At 41.2% G+C, this 16343-nt stretch overlaps 1 protein-coding gene across 1 annotated transcript in view; it reads left to right on the plus strand.

The window, feature by feature from the left end:
• USH2A (usherin) overlaps positions 1–16343 on the plus strand; it is a 567365-nt gene that overhangs the window by 473661 nt on the left and 77361 nt on the right. The window contains exons 55-59 of the mRNA XM_066623430.1: positions 1065–1172; positions 1564–1747; positions 2407–2564; positions 11316–11474; positions 13286–13448. Coding sequence (XP_066479527.1) covers positions 1065–1172; positions 1564–1747; positions 2407–2564; positions 11316–11474; positions 13286–13448 — 772 coding nt within the window. The remainder of the gene's footprint in view (positions 1–1064; positions 1173–1563; positions 1748–2406; positions 2565–11315; positions 11475–13285; positions 13449–16343) is intronic.

Below are 16343 nucleotides of genomic sequence, written 5' to 3' on the forward strand. Positions count from 1 at the left end.
AGGCCATCTAGCGCAGCTTCTTGTATCTCACAGTGCCCCACCAGAAGCCTCAGGGAGCATACAAGACAACAAGAGACCTGCATTCTAGTGCAACTCCCTTGCACCTGGTGTTCTGAGGTAGCCTACTTCTAAAACCAGGAGGTTGCATATACCCATCATGGTTTGTAACCTGTGATGGACTTTTCCTCCAAAAAATCTGTCAATCCCCTTTTAAATTGGGCAGGAGGTCTGGTCTAGAGGGTAGAGCCTCTGTTTGCCTGAAGATAACATCCACAGGTCGCCAGTTCGAGGCCACCGGCACCGTGCGACCTTGAAGCAGCTGACAAGCTGAGCCGAGTTATTCCATCTGCTCTGAGCGTGGGAGGATGGAAGCCGGAATGTGAAACCAGATCAGAAAGAAACATCTGAATGTTGTGGTTCTTGATTGTAAAAATCCCTACGGGGATTTAAATAGCCTGCCTATGTAAACCGCCTTGAATAAAGTCTGAGGAGAAATCTGACGACCAAGAAAGGCGGTATATAAATAAATACCTGTATTATTATTATTATTATTATTATTATTATTATTATTATTATTATTATTATTATTATTATTATTAAAAGCATCTAGACCAGATGTCATCACCACATCCTGTGGCAAGGAATCCCACAGGCTAATTACATTCTGGGTAAAGAAATATTTTCCTTTTTCTGTCCTAACTCTCTTTTAGTGGATGTCCCCTGGTTCTGGTTTTGTGTGAGAGGGAAAAGAACATTCCTCTATCTACATCCCCTGCATAATTTTGTACATCTCAATCATGTAGGTGCCTCAGGTGCCTTTTTTCTAGATGAAATTGCCCCAAATGCTTTAGCCTTTCCTCATAGGGGTTAGTTTCGTGAACCACCAAAAATTGGGTCACGACTCACTGTTGGGTCTTGGACCCACAGTTTGAAAACCGCTGATCACGATAGGTAAGATCTAATGGAAATGTATCAGAATAAATACATTCTTTTCTCTTTTCCCTAAAATTCTAATCCTCAGAACCTCTGAAGATTTGATTTTTACATCTAATTTATATTTTTAGACCTTCAGCCACACAGAAACTACAGCTTCACTCTGACAGCATGCACATTTGCTGGATGTACCTCCAGTCGGACAAGTTCAGGTAGAACTTTACAAGCTGCTCCTCAAGGTAAGAAACAATGTGAGAACTTCTACAGGGGTTGTACCCTTTATCAATGATCCTTGTTGGCATTTTCAGCTTTTTGTGCTTTCTGATGATATACAACCAATATGAGGCTATTAGAGCATTTCGCAAATCTCACTAGTTTTACACAGCAATTGATGAATATGTGCAGTTGTGTCTGTGATCACTTCTTCCCCATGCGCACACACAACTTTTTGATGTGCAGAAATGGGGGTCAGGCTCAAACTGATTTATGTGGTTTTTCTTTTCTAAAGTTGTGCGTACTCAGAGATTTCTATACTAGCTTGCTTATAAAATTAAATCAATGTGTGATGTATGTTTAAATATGTGAAAGATCTGAACCATTGTTCAAACAATTGTGCCGATATGGTTACAGGTGTATGGTCGCAGCCTTGGCATATTGTTGTTAGTCCTACAGTAGTAGAATTATATTGGAATAAGCCAGAGAAACCAAATGGAATAATTTCTCAATATCGATTACTTCGGAATGGAGAAGAGATTTTCAAGGGTGGTAAAGGAAATTTGAATTTCACTGATTTTGGCCTACAACCAAACAGCAGGTAAAGTGTCAGAGATGTTCTGTGAATTTAAGGCAGTGCATGCAGATAGACCCCAGGGACCAGGAACATAATGGCAGCTGTATCAAGCCCCCAAGAGTTGCATACAAAGAGAACCTTTCACTGTGCTACAGCCCTAGCTGTGATGTTGCAATGGGAAGCTCCTTGTGCCCCCTGGCAAGACTTCCAATGAGTCTCCAATGAACTCTAGGCTGACCCAAGCATGTAGGTTTCTTCTCCTCTGTATGACATCCAAGCAGGCTGGATCCAGGTTTCTGCTTTCAGGGAAGAGTACACTACAGATGAAACATTTGCTAGAGTGATACTATGCTGGAGAAAAGGCTATTTCATGCTTACAGGGAGTGATTGCTGAAAGGCTCTTTCACTCTTTCATGGGTGGGTGGTATGCATGGTGGTCTTTCAGTGCTTAAAAAAATGACTGCTGGGGAAGTAGACACCAGAGACTGTCAGCCCAATCCTATCCACACTTTCCTGGGAGTAAGCCCCATTGACTCTAATGGGACTTACTTCTGAGTACACAGGCAAAGGACTGGGCTGTCAGTCCAAATGCCCACTCTCCACACTCGATCACCCAGTCGGTGTTCTGCTAGCATTTTGTTGCTAAAATACTGAATGCTGATTCTTTCTTTGTTTGTTTACAGATATGTTTACCAGCTAGAAGCCAGTACATGGGGTGGTAGCAATACCAGTGACAAATATGTTATCCAGACACCATTAGCAACACCAGAGGAAATTGGCATCCCATATAATGTTACAGTAATAGATGCATATTCCATATTTGTAGCTTGGAACATTCCTGGTAAGCATGTTTTTTGTTTTTTTAATGTGTGGATTTGTGCTTTTATTGCACCTTTGGGGACATAATAAACAAGGTGACAGTTCTGCCATTATCTTATTTTGTCCTGTGTTCATGATTTGTTATTTAGGGGGACTGTTGATGTCAGTCCCTACAGCAAGACTGACCCTACAGTAGGCAACAGATTCAGGGTTATCAAGGCTGCCAATCCTGCCCCCTTCTAGATTGTCCCTCACCCCTTTTCTCCTACTCCCCACCACTATTCTGTCCTCCTGTCACCCCTTCCATCTCTCCACTGATTTCCCTATGTCGGCAAGTGGTGGGAGAAGCTCTGGAGTTGATGGGAAGGCAAAGGCCTTCCTGCCAGTGGCACGCCAAGTGGCATGCTCTCAGAGCACTTTTTGTGACTACTGCTGACTGCTTTATGGCAGTCAGTGCCTGCACAAGAGCTGCACCTCCATTGGACAGTGCATATAGGATTGGGCTGTTGAGCTATCTATGCCCGTTGTTAAAATAATTACTGAAATAAAGTGTGCTATTCAAATGCAAAGGTCTTTAATATTTCATATCCCTTGATGCCTTCCTGGTCAGCCAGTTGTCTGACTCCATACCTTGTCTCCTAGTAATTAATTACATTTCACTTTGGTTTTTGCTAAACAGGATGCTAGTTGCGGTAGCCCAAGTCTTTAAAATAAAGGAAACAGTCTCCTTGTTCTCCCTTCTCTCCTGGTTTCCTGACAAATTTAGCCAGTTTTGGTGCTCTCTGTTCTGCCCAAATGAAGCCTTGAAAGTCCCAGCAAACAAAGGTCTCAACGTCTGACACCGAATCCCAGCAAGTACAATGATAAACTAGGTTTGCTGATGGTCACCCTCCCTCTTCCAGGCATTTCCTGCATGCTTGTGCGGTAATATCAGCTGAATCTGTTCCATATAAAATTGCATAATGTATACTCAGTTTGCGACTCTTGAATCAAAACAATAGCCCACAGTGCTGCAAATACCAGCAGTTAAGTGTATGAAATAGATTACAAACTCCTCACAACTGATTATTCTTGTTTCAGGCAGAAACATGAAAATATATCTGAAATTGCTAATAATTTAATGAATTTGCTAATGATTTCTTTTTTTAGAAATCAGATATTTGTTACAGTTCTAGTTTCTTTGAAGTCAAAGAAAATATTCAAACATATATGGTTGTAGCAGTATCATTATGCAATATTTTTCTGTGCAGTTCTTTTACCTAATTATTTAAATAGTCACACCTTGTAGAGGCGCCACTGGGTGGCAAAAGGCTATTCAGACTTTCAATATAAGCTTACCTGGTAAACATTTGCATTCATGCCTGGAATAGTAAATATTTCAGTGATGCCCATTGAACCAATGGTTAATAGATCTATAATATCCGGAGCTGTCAATCTTTTAGTTTTCAGAAGCACAAAATCCATTATAGAAATGCTGTAATATATGAAAAAGATTAAAATCTTAAATTAAACTTTTCCCCCTCTACCGCCTTGAAGGATTTAGAACCTAGAAAGTAGGCAGGTGAATTAGACTTATAATCTACAGTTGATTTCATTGGAAAGTATCTCACAGTGTTTCAGTTTTGATAAGAACTTTCACTGAAAACTCTGAATATTCACTATTATAAATACAGGTGTTTTTTTTTAACCTTATTCTAACCCACTCCTGTGCAGAGTCAGGAATTGGCTATGCTCATTGATCTATGCCTGACTCTCTATAGGATCTGGCTATTAGTTGCATATAAAGAAAACTTCCAAAGTAAAAGAAGAGAACAATAAATTGCATGTATATTTTATTAGTAGACAGGCCTCAATTTGTTCTTCCATTTCTCCTCAATCCATGCTATAACTGAACTGTATACATTTAAATTAGGTTAAAAGATAAAGTTTAATTACAATCAGTTTATAAACATATATTGGTTTCACATTAATCATGTATATGCTGTGGGTTGAAATTGTGAAACTGGAATGGGTTGTGTTCACTATTTTCACGTTCTACAAGATGCAGGCAGCCCTGCAGAGGGCTCTGTGCAGCTCTCAGCACCCCAGGTAGGCTGGCAGACAGTATGATAGGTTAAGGAAAAAGCCCCCAAATCCTGGGGGTTGCATCGCTACTTTTCCCCTTAAGGGAGCAGAGGCTGTGTTCTTCAGGCTGGGGCATCAAGACCTCCCAGTTTGAAAACCACTGTTCTACAATGTATAGGGCAGTGGGTTTTTGCTATCAATGGCTCCCTTGGATAGTTTCCACAACTCTATGGAGAGCCACCACTCCTGTGGGAACGACTGGATGAAGCACAGAGAAATGTTATAGAATTCAAACCTCTTAGAATTCTTTGAAAAGGTCAACAGGCATGTGGATGCGGGAGAACCCGTGGACATTATATATCTGGACTTTCAGAAGGCGTTCAACACGCTCCCTCACCAAAGGCTACTGAAAAAATTCTACAGTCAGGGAATTAGAGGGCAGGTCCTGTCCTGGATTGAGACCTGGCTGAAGACCAGGAAACAGAGAGTGGGTGTCAATGGGCAATTTTCAAAATGGAGAGAGGTGAAAAGCAGTGTGCCCCAAGGATCTGTCGTGGGACTGGTGCTTTTCAACCTCTTCATAAATGACTTGGAGACGGGTGAGCAGTGAGGTGGCAAAGTTTGCAGACGACACCAAACTTTTCCGAGTGGTAAAGACCAGAAGTGATTGTGAGGAGCTCCAGAAGGATCTCTCCAAACTGGCAGAATGGGCAGCAAAATGGCAGCTGCGTTTCAATGTCAGTAAGTGTAAAGTCATGCACATTGGGGCAAAAAATCAAAACTTCACATATAGGCTGATGAGTTCTGAGCTGTCTGTGTCAGATCAGGAGAGAGATCTTGGGGGGGGGGCATGGACAGGTTGATGAAAGTGTCGACCCAATGTGTGGTGGCAGTAAAGAAGGCCAATTCTATGCTGGGGATCATTAGAAAAGGTATTGAGAACAAAACGGCTAATATTATAATGCCGTTGTACAAATCGATGGTAAGGCCACACCTGGAGTGTTGTGTCCAGTTCTGGTTGCCACATCTCAAAAAGGACATAGTGGAAATGGAAAAGGTGCAAAAGAGAGCGACTAAGATGATTACGGGGCTGGGGCACCTTCCTTATGTGGAAAGGCTACGGCGTTTGGGCCTCTTCTGCCTACAAAAGAGGCACCTGAGGGGGGACATGATTGAGACATACAAAATTATGCATGGGAAGGATGAAGTGGATAGAGAGCTGCTTTTTTCACTCTCACATAACACCAGAACCAGGGGACATCCACTAAAATTGAGTGTTGGGAGGGTTAGGACAGACAAAAGAAAATATTTCTTTACTCAGCGTGTGGTCAGTCTGTGGAACTCCTTGCCACAGGATGTGGTGACGGCATCTGGCCTGGATGCTTTTAAAAGGGGACAAGTTTCTGGAGGAAAAATCCATTATGGGTTATAAGCCATGATGTGTATGTGCAACCTCCTGATTGTAGAAATGGGCTATGTCAGAATGCCAGATGCAGGGGAGGGCACCAGGATGCAGGTCTCTTGTTATCTGGTGTGCTCCCTGGGGCATTTGGTGGGCCGCTGTGAGATACAGGAAGCTGGACTAGATGGGCCTAAGGCCTGATCTAGTGGGGCTGTTCTTATGTTCTTATGATTAAGAGTTATGTGAATGCTTTGACAACAGGGAAGAAGATGCCTCACTATGTCCTGACTTAGGTTGGCTTTCTATGGCTAAAAATTGCTGGGGAATGTCAAACCATAAAAACAAGGCTTGAGGGAAATGGATAAGAGAATGCAGTTGTGGAATGTGGGGAATAGCCAATGCAGCTACAATTTTTTTTTCCTGTGGATGAAGCTGTGTATTTCCCAATAAGTGTTTCTGGCATGCTTGTTCTATTTTGTAGGTTTAGTTTTATTTTCCTTTAGAGTTTACTTTTTCCATGAATGGATCTCCAGTTATATATTCAGTGCATCATAGTGAAATACTGTATTTCTCTCTTTTACATTCAAAGGTCAACCTTTATAATAAGGGTTGGCAGTGATTCTCCCATTGAGACAGTCATTTTAATTGATATTGTCTCCAGGAATAAAATTGCTTTTTATTAATCAAGTTTTGATGAGAGGCTAGTTGGCCACAGTATCTTCCTGTCTATGGAAAGAGGCTACATTTTGGCATTCTATCCCCTTGTCTTCTATAATAAATTTGGATCACACAATCACCCACAGGATTAATTATGGGCTACCTATCCATGGAGTCTCCTTTTATTTTAATTATGATGTTTCAACAGCAGTGATGTCTCCAAATTCCATAACTTTATAGATGTAATAATTCAAAACTCCTGTCTTTGCTAAGTGGCACGATGTCCAAGCAGTGGCTGAAGTGATGAATTAAGAAAAAATATGCTTGACACACCTCACTTACTATGGAAAATAAGACTTTATTTTCTGAAAGAGGAAGCAATCTTTGCACAGCTCTTTTGCAGACATAGGGTTTGTGTGTGTGTGTATGTAAAAATCAGTTCCCAACATTATGTCATCTCTAAAATTGGGTAGATGGCATCAGACTGAGGCCATCAGGAGCTGGAGCCAGGTTTAGTCCCCACCCCTTTTATGTCTGCAAGTACACTATTAGGTTGAAATCCTGTACACACTTACTTGAGATTAAGTGCCATAGAACTGACTGGGCCTAACTTCTGAGTAGACACCTGTTCGTTTCCTCCATATATGTAAAATGATTCTTTCAGTTCTCTGGAGGAAGAGAAAGTGCTTCAGGAAGTCCTTGCCATGTACAAGCTATCTATCCATGTTACCTTGTTGGTCCTGATGGTGGAAATTTTTTGCAAGTGTGTATGTAGGGCTTGATCCACCTGCAATGTTGCCACAGAGGATGCCCACAGGGCTCAAGAAAGCCCTGTTTTTGCCCCTTCCCTTTTGCATGTATGTGCATGGTTGCAGCACAGGCATAGCAGCTGGCCTATAAGGGAAACTTGCATGACTTCTATAGCCCCACCCAACCCAGTACAAGTTATGCATGTTCTAAAAGACAATAACTTGTGAGAGATGAGAGGGAGAGCTAGATGGAGATATGAGAGGCATGCAGACCTCCCCTCTTGTTCCTCATAATAGCTAGTCACGCACTTTGACAAGTATCTCCCTTACTTAAATTTGTGGTGTGCTATGTCCTTATGTGCTCCTACTATAAAAGAGCATTAAAAAACCAATCAACAAAAACAGCATTACAGCATTAAAACTTCCAAATCTCTAATATCACCAAGAAGGATCGTAGATCAACTAAGAAAATGCTTGTTGGAATAATAGTTCTTTTCTCTAAAAGCGGGGAGATGGTCTAATGGACTTCCTGGAACAAGAAAGTCCAAAGTCCAGGCACCGACACAGAGAAGGTTGTTCCCCACAGCCTGAGCTAACATACCTCCTCTGGGGGAGTGAAATATGGAGCACAGCCTCCCTCATTGTCAAACCTAGAGGCAGGTTCATTTGGGGGAGGTGTTCCTTGAGATAAGATTGTACTGTTAATCAGAATATTTTGTGTTATTAAAAAATCAAGTTACTTTCTTTTAAGTGTTTACCTAAGGTGAGTTAGGGTGCAATCCTAACCAATTTTCCAGCACTGACCTAGCTGCAATGCAGCTCCAAGGTAAGGTAACCTTGGAGGAAGCCCCCTTGACTGCCTTTCCACTGCAGGATGCAGTGCATGCCACATTGGCATAGTGCTGGAAAGTCAGTGCTGGAAAGATGGTTAGGATTGTGCCCTTAGTGATATTTATCAATTTTGTGAAAAACTTGTAATGCAGGTATGTTTTTAATGATACATCTGGGTCTGGCCCCATTCATGAAGTGAACTGAGGTGATTTCCTCAGGCAGTGGATTAGTGAAGGAAAGCCGCCTCCATCTATTCACCTCCTCTGATGGTCTTCCTCCTGCTTTCTGGCTTCAAAGAGAAGAATGAAGCAGAAAAGGAAGTGTTGAGAAGCAGGGAGTGGTGTTTAGATCATTGCTGCTGGGTAAAGAGGGAAGCACTCTCTCCAGTCTGTCAGGTGCCTGGATACTTTAGGATGGTACCAGATACATTTTAGGGGAAATTGACCTCTGCCTTGAATACTAATGCAAGGCATGAAATATGTATCTGAAATGAAATCTGAAAGATGCACCAGGCATAGAATTAGTCCACTTACTATGAGGTTTGGTATATTTCAGGCTAAATTAATAGCTTTTTACCAATTGGACTTTTAATACACTAGCATATTTGATCAGTAGTTTTCAAATCAGAACAGCTGGTTGTTAAAAACCATGCTTTGTTACATAGTTTCCCTATGAGATACCTTAGTTCTTAAGTGATTTTGCAGATTATTTTTCACAGCCTTGTCCGTTGTTTATTGCCCAAATGCAAAGGAAAAGGGGGAGGGGGAAAACCCCAAGGTGTTGTTTGATTGACTTGTCCTGTTGCAAAATATGCACTTGCTGTGGAATGAAGTCAAGGAGGCAAAAAATGGAATAATTTAACTTTTTTATTTGTAAAGATAATCAGGGTTTTCTGATTACATCTTAACTTCATAAATGTTAAATAACCTATCAGCATCTAGTTGTTGTAAATTATGAAAAGGAGTATTGCTGGGAATATTAACCAACTAAATCCTTGTTCTTTAGTGAGCACGAAAATGCGTTATGGCAGGTTGTCATTGTGCTCACGGTAACTTTGACATCAAATAACAAAACTGCCATTTGCACTTAGGGTAAATTGGTTCACTTGTGCTTTTACTGTTCCTTTTATTCTGACATAAATTTATGAACTCTGGAACTAACCAAGTCGTGTGGTTTCCCAGCTGACTTTAACAAATCTGCGCATTTCATTCCATTCACTCGTCAAAACATCAGAGCTGTGGTCGTCTCAGACCTCACTGCAGGTATTTTTAAACATATAAGCTTGTCTGAGGGCCACATTTCCATTTCCTATGAACATTTACGTTCTCATTTTCAAAGATACCAACTGATAGAAGAAATATGTTACGTACAATAAGAGAGCAAGTGTCGCAAAAGGATCTCGCTGAAAATCACATTATTCTTCAATGCCTTGTTTTGACATGTTTTGTGTAACATAGTGTGCTTTCTTTCAAAGAAGATTTCATCAAGACAGCCTGTTTATTTTTACTTATTTATTTGGATTTTTAGCCTGCCCTTAGTGCCAGACTCAGACTTTTACACAGCGGATGCTGTGTATCATCACAATCACGCATATATTTGAGGAAGGCAAGAGTCAGCAAAATAGCACCCCTATTTTGGAGGCTGCGGTCCAAAGTGACTGCTTCTGCTGGTCTTGCAGTGAGACCATATCTGCCTGTCTACAGCCACTGTGGTATAGTGAATAGAGTATCAAACCCCATTCAGTGTGAAACCTACTTATACTTGTGGACCAGTTAAGTACTCTCTCTCTTGACAGAAATAGAGCAGAAATAGAGCAGCTCAGTCATAGTTCATTATACCAAATGGTAAAAAGGCTCAGATCATAGCAAATTGTGCAGGGGGACCAATGGTAGCTGTTGCTGAGACAGCTAGATGGCAGAAGGCCTATACTGACCTCATATAGAGATGCTCTGAACTCTGTTCTCCACATGTAGGCCAAAGAAGATTGTTCTCCATGCATCCAAAGGAATCAAAGCTTGTTTACATGCCATGCATGTATGAAAATATTGGGTACTGGATACTTAAAGCACAGTAGTTGGCAACCTTCAGTCTCGAAAGACTATGGTATAAGCCTACAGCACCCGGTATTCCCAGGCGGTCTCCTATCCAAGTACTAACCAGGCCTGACCCTGCTTAGCTTCCAAGATCAGACAAGATCAGGCATGTACAGGGTAACAGTTAAAGCACATCAGTTTTGTTGATTAGTTTTAATTTTATTTTCTGTTCATAACCCTCGCCCCTTGATTATTCTGATTTTGTATAATATTAAAAGTCCAGGTTACTGAATTTTGGATCCTACAGAAAATAGGACAGTAATATATAAACCGTTATTAGTTCTTCCATTAATTGCACACCTGGGATTCAGGTTAGTTGGAGTGCTTCAGGCAGATACATGTATGCATGTTAATCACTTAATATTTCATCTTTTGAGTCCGATTCAGAAGAACAGGGTGGGCTGGGGGAAGCAAGATCACATCATACATAAGATCACATCATACATACTGTTCCTACCCTAATCCACACATCCAGTTGAAAGTTTGTATAGAGCCTATGTGCCTATAACTGTACATGCATAAGGCTCTCTCTGTGTGATCAGGAACTCTGGAAATACGAGGTCTCTGATAATGCAAAAAGACCCTAGTTACATACAGTTGTACGTACAAAGGCTTTATTCAAATGGCCCACTGAATCTGTGGAGGTTGGAAATGGTGACAGGAATACTGCCCTACTCTGCTCAGATGCTCATCTAAACATTTGCAAAGGGCTTTGATGACATATCTTTGATAGGTCTCAACTGAACATGTGAAATATTTCCACTGCTGGTTAATTGCTGGTTAATTGGTGGTTAATTGCTGGAGGCTGATTGGCAGATGCAAGGGATTGATGAACCTTCAACCTGTACAGTATGGATGACAGTAGTATAATCATTTTTTAAAAATCTGATATCACCTTTATGATCAGTAGATCAGGAAGGTTTCATCTGTGCAATAGTCATTATCCCATGAACTGTTCTCCTCCCCTCCTTTTCTAGGATCGTTTCAATCCAACGTACCTTTAAAGTACAATATATTACTAAATGCTGGCAGCACTTTACCACTTGTGAAACCAGTTGGCCAGCCCAACTTTGCTCTTTTGGATGGTCTGGATCCGTACACAAACTATGAGATAAGGATACAAGCCTGCCAGAATGGTAAGATGTTTGAGTAATTCTCTTTTGTGATCAGCCGACAGTGCAGTTTTGCAAAATAGATTCTGTTCAGCAAAACAGATAACATCTTATTTCGAAATTGATGTGAAATGTTTACCTAGTAAAAGCAAAGGCTGGCACTGAGTGGTGCATTTTACATTTCTCCATATTATATCATGAATATTTTAAAAGAAAATGTAAAACGTTGGCATTTGGGAGAATGTAGTCTTTTTATCAAATGCATTATGAAAAGCATAAAACAGGATTTTTTTTTAAATAGTCCTAGAAGTATACAGTGGATACAGTTTGTTCCTCAATTGATGTTACATCAGCAATCTGTCTTTTTTATTATTCATATCAAGCAGAGGGTTTATTACTCCCTTATTTAGGATTAGAAGGACTGTATGAAACTTGATCTAAAGTGATCTGTTAGTATGACTACAGGACTTACATTGGTGTATGACACAGAAACCATTAGGGCACAGTCCTAACCAGATCTACTCAGAAGTAAGTCTTATTGAGTTCAATGGGACTTACTCCCAGGAAAGTGAGGTTAGGATTTGGCCCTTCTGGCAAAGATGGCATTGATCCAATTAAGAAAACAACCAACCATATTGGACCGTAAATCTGTTATTAACAGACAGGCTTAAAGCAGGAAGTGGATCAAAAGTAGTACTTTTACCCCCCCATCCCCAAACAGACACATGGAGAGGGCAATTTGTTATGGGAGTACAGTCTGCAATGAGAGCAGGTTTAACACTTTATCCCATTACCATTTTTGTGCTTCAAACCCCCCCCCCCCCCGGCAGCTACAGTATTTGCCTTCAAGTAAGCTATTTATGGAAATGTACCTTCTAAGCAAATAATTATGGGAGAGAGAATGGGTGGGGGATTTGGGCACAAAATTACCAGAGAGGTTCACTGTGCATTACTCTACTGCAGTGGTTCCCAACCTGGGGTACATGTACCCCCAGGGGTACTTGCCAGGACCTTTAGGGGTACTGAAAAGAGAATTGAATAATGATGGAACAAGGCAGGTCTATATTAGAATGCCTTGCAAGGTTGGAAAGGCAGAAAGGAAGACAGCTAGCTGGCTGTGAAAGTCCCACCAACTGCTAGTTTTTTGTAATCAATTTGTGTATTATCAGATATGAATCAGTAGTTGAAAACATAAATTTGAAATAACAGCAACTATATTATTTACAAACATTTTACTAATATGAGGGGTACAGTGAAACAGTACGCTAGTGAAAAAAGGTTGAGAACCACTGCCCTACTGCACCAGATCCAAGTCTTGTGGGGGCTTAAAAGGATTGTATAACTTTCTGTCCACTTCCTGCTTTATGCCTGTCAATGATGAGTTTAGGTAAGAAGTAGTTAGACTCTCAGCCTTAAGTGCTTCTGAAGGCTTGGACTGTTCCCCAAAACCTATGTCATTTCATGATTTTTCCTGTACTATCTCTGTTGTCATTTCTGTGTTCTTCAGTGTCTTAATTCTAAACATGATGCCAAAGATAGCTCATATACTGATATACAATCAAGCATTGATAAGAAATGAAAACATGTCAAGAATGTGCACTGTACATGCTAAAAAAAATCTTGAAGATGATACATGTTTTCAGTAGCTCATGCTGACAGCGACCATTTCTACCGACATATATGTGTTATTATCAGTTAAAAAATATTTGCCTTTGCATTTAGAAATGCATGTCGCTTCTTGGTTTTATTGCAATTAAAACACCATCATATCATTGTAGGAAGGAATGCTTGGATCAATTTTGCTGAGTCTATCTCTGATTTTTGTTTTCCTCCAGTTGGCTGTGGAGTTGGTGGACAAGCCTATGCAAGGACTGCTGAAGCACCCCCTAGCGATTTGAGTCCACCTATAGTTACAGCCACTGCAGCGGCATCTATAGAAGTAAAATGGTTCCCACCTAAGAAGCCCAATGGGATCATTAGAAACTACTTTGTTTACAGGTATATTTTATATTTTACTAGATTCCAGTGTCCATTTTGCAGAAAATGGCAGTCATTGCCATGTACTTGAGGTTCCACTCAGTTCTCAGAATGTTGGAAGTCCTCTTCCTACAGTGGAATAGGAAATACCTGTGTCAGTGCTGCTGGGATCCCAAGAAGGGTTTCTGTTGGTGAGGGCCTGTGTGAGAAGAGTGTTTAAATATTCTTACAGCTTGAGCCCCAAACATGTAGCTATGGCAGGAGGAACAGTGCAAACTGGGTCTAATTCAGTGCTTTCCAACCAGTGTTACTCCTAGCACTGGTAGTATGTGAGATGGTGTCCAGTGGAACACGAGGGACCCCCATACCCCCACCACCTAGCAGCAAGACCAGCAATGCAATGCGATATACAGAAGTAGGTGGCTTGGCTCAGTGAGCAGAGTTCCAGCATGTGCTTTCTGCATGCTTGAAAAGCCCTCCTGCCTACCCTGAGCCTCTTACCAGTGTTGGTCGTGTTTTATCTGGGCTCTCAATCCAGGAGTAACAGGTGATGATATTATAACCAGCTTACTTCCAGTAGTATTTCCAATAGGTAGACCATGCGAAGTGGTCCAGCAGGGGATAAATGTTGAGAAAAACTGGTCTAATTCAGCCTTAGTGAAGTGCTAGGTACACTATGGCTGCAATTCAATCATGCTTTCATTGGAGTGAGCCCCATTTAATAGAATGGGGTTTATTTATTAATAAACATGATGTAGGCTCACACTTTTGACAACATAAAGATATATTATGAGTATGGACCCTGGGATCCAAAGAACTGAAAGTGGTATTGGGCATGCACATCACGATTTTTCCAGTGTTCCTTTCTCACAGAAGATCTTCATGTCTCCCAAGGCCCTCATTAGAATTAGGGGACCTGTTGATGTGGCATCTACCAGTGGAAGAAGCTCCTGCCAGAAGCAAAGAGCAGCAAAATCCCACATGCAATCCTAAAGCACTTTGGACACATGCGTGGACTTCCTTGGATCCCAGACATCTATCCAGTATTGCACTGGAGCCAGTCAAGCATGCGACATTGGTTGGCTGAGCAAGTGTGATGGCTCATAGTGTTCAGGAACAAACCAGTTTTTCCGTGCAGAAGCTAGCAGGGAGGGAAAGGGTATCTGTTTGGGATTAACCCCCCCCACACACACACACACACACATAGAATGGCCAAGGACTGCGAAGAGATTCTGGGAGGTCATGAGATGACAGGTGTAAAGAAGCTAAAGGAAGGATGCAGAATAGGCAGAGGACAAAGAGAAGTCTGAAGAAAGGAGATGATAAATAAGGCGTGAAAAAGCTCTTAAGATGAGAATGGGCTGTGTGCTGTGGAGGGGCTGGTCAAGAGACAGAGTGGCCAAAGGAAGTGGGACAAAGTTGGCAAAGTTGGCAGTTAGAAGTGGGACAAAGTTAGATCCCTGGAGACCAGGGATCTAAGGAACCATTTCAGGAGGATCAAATATAAGGCCTGGGGCTGGGTGCGGCCCCCAGAACCTCTTTATTCTTGGTTCTCCCAGCACCACTGCTTCTCCCTTGGTTCTCCCAGCACCACTGTCAGTTGCTCTCAGCTGCTTTGCTGTGACCAGGTGTCACTGTTGAAAGGGCAGCCTGCATGATAATTGGGCTCTCCTATATTTGAAAATACAATAAAGATGTATGTACTTTCTCTTCTGTCCTTGGTAGCTAAGACTTCCTTACTGAGAACAAAGTGCTCATTTCTGGTCATGACCTGCTTAATGACATCACTTCCTACTGAATGGCATCACTTTCAGTCCTCAGCAGGCATCATGAATGCTATATGGTCCTCTGTATTAAATGAGTTTGACACCCTTGCATTAGATGGTGGAGTCATGCAGATGAAAAAGGAAGGAGAAAGGAGAATGTAGATCCCACAGCAAATTTGGAATGTAAGACAGAAGGGACTTTGCACTGTTGGCAGGAAAGACATGGGCAGCAATGGACTGAATACAAAAGGCATTGTGTCCCTAGGTCAAATATGACTCTCAATGGGGACATTTGACCAATGCAGCTTATGTTCCTAACCCTAAGTCCCCAGTAAAGACTGGAAAAGAGTCTTTTCCAGTGACTCTTGCTAGTGTCTTTTCTGCATCTTTTTTTTTTTTTAACGATTGTGAGACCTTTGGAGACAGAGAACCATTTTAAAAATTTATTTATTTTGCTATGTAAACTGCTTTGTGAACTACTTTTGTTGAAAAGCAGTACTCGTAAATATTCTTCAGTAAAAACAATAAGGGGGCAGTTAGGGCTAGGGAGCAATGGGTGGGGTGAACAGGCTAAATTCTTATCTCGATGTGAACAAACCAGCCAAATCTGTGTTTGCAAGTGTCTCCTAGTCTCTGAAATGCCTGCTCTTCTGGAATATTCCCCTCTTTCCCTTGCTAATTGTATGATCAAATTCATCATACCCTTACTTCTGTATAAAGGGAAATAAAGTATCTCTTATAACCCACGGCATGGCTTCACTCTACTGGTTTTGTAAATAAAGCTGATGATTACCGCTGCAATTCCACTGCAGCCAGAGAAAAGGAAAACAGGAAATATAATGCAGAGAGTGGAAAATACTGTAAATTGAATTTGACAGCATTTGATGGCATTTGATTATTCTAGTCACAGCCAAACAATGATATAAAGAGTAATATGAAACAGAATGTGTTACTGCCTAGCAGACTCAAAAGCAATAAACCTTCCTCCAATGTGACACAATCACTTCACAATCATAATTGTAGCCTGTTTGATACCTCTGAGTACAGCAGAAGGGCACTGACTGACATAGATACATTTTGTTTTTTATTTAAAGTGAAATGAAAATGGCACACTGGGGCTCCAGATACAATCGTTATATTCACCTCCATA

This window comes from Tiliqua scincoides, chromosome 1 (assembly GCF_035046505.1).
Source record: "Tiliqua scincoides isolate rTilSci1 chromosome 1, rTilSci1.hap2, whole genome shotgun sequence".
Lineage (NCBI taxonomy): Eukaryota > Metazoa > Chordata > Lepidosauria > Squamata > Scincidae > Tiliqua > Tiliqua scincoides.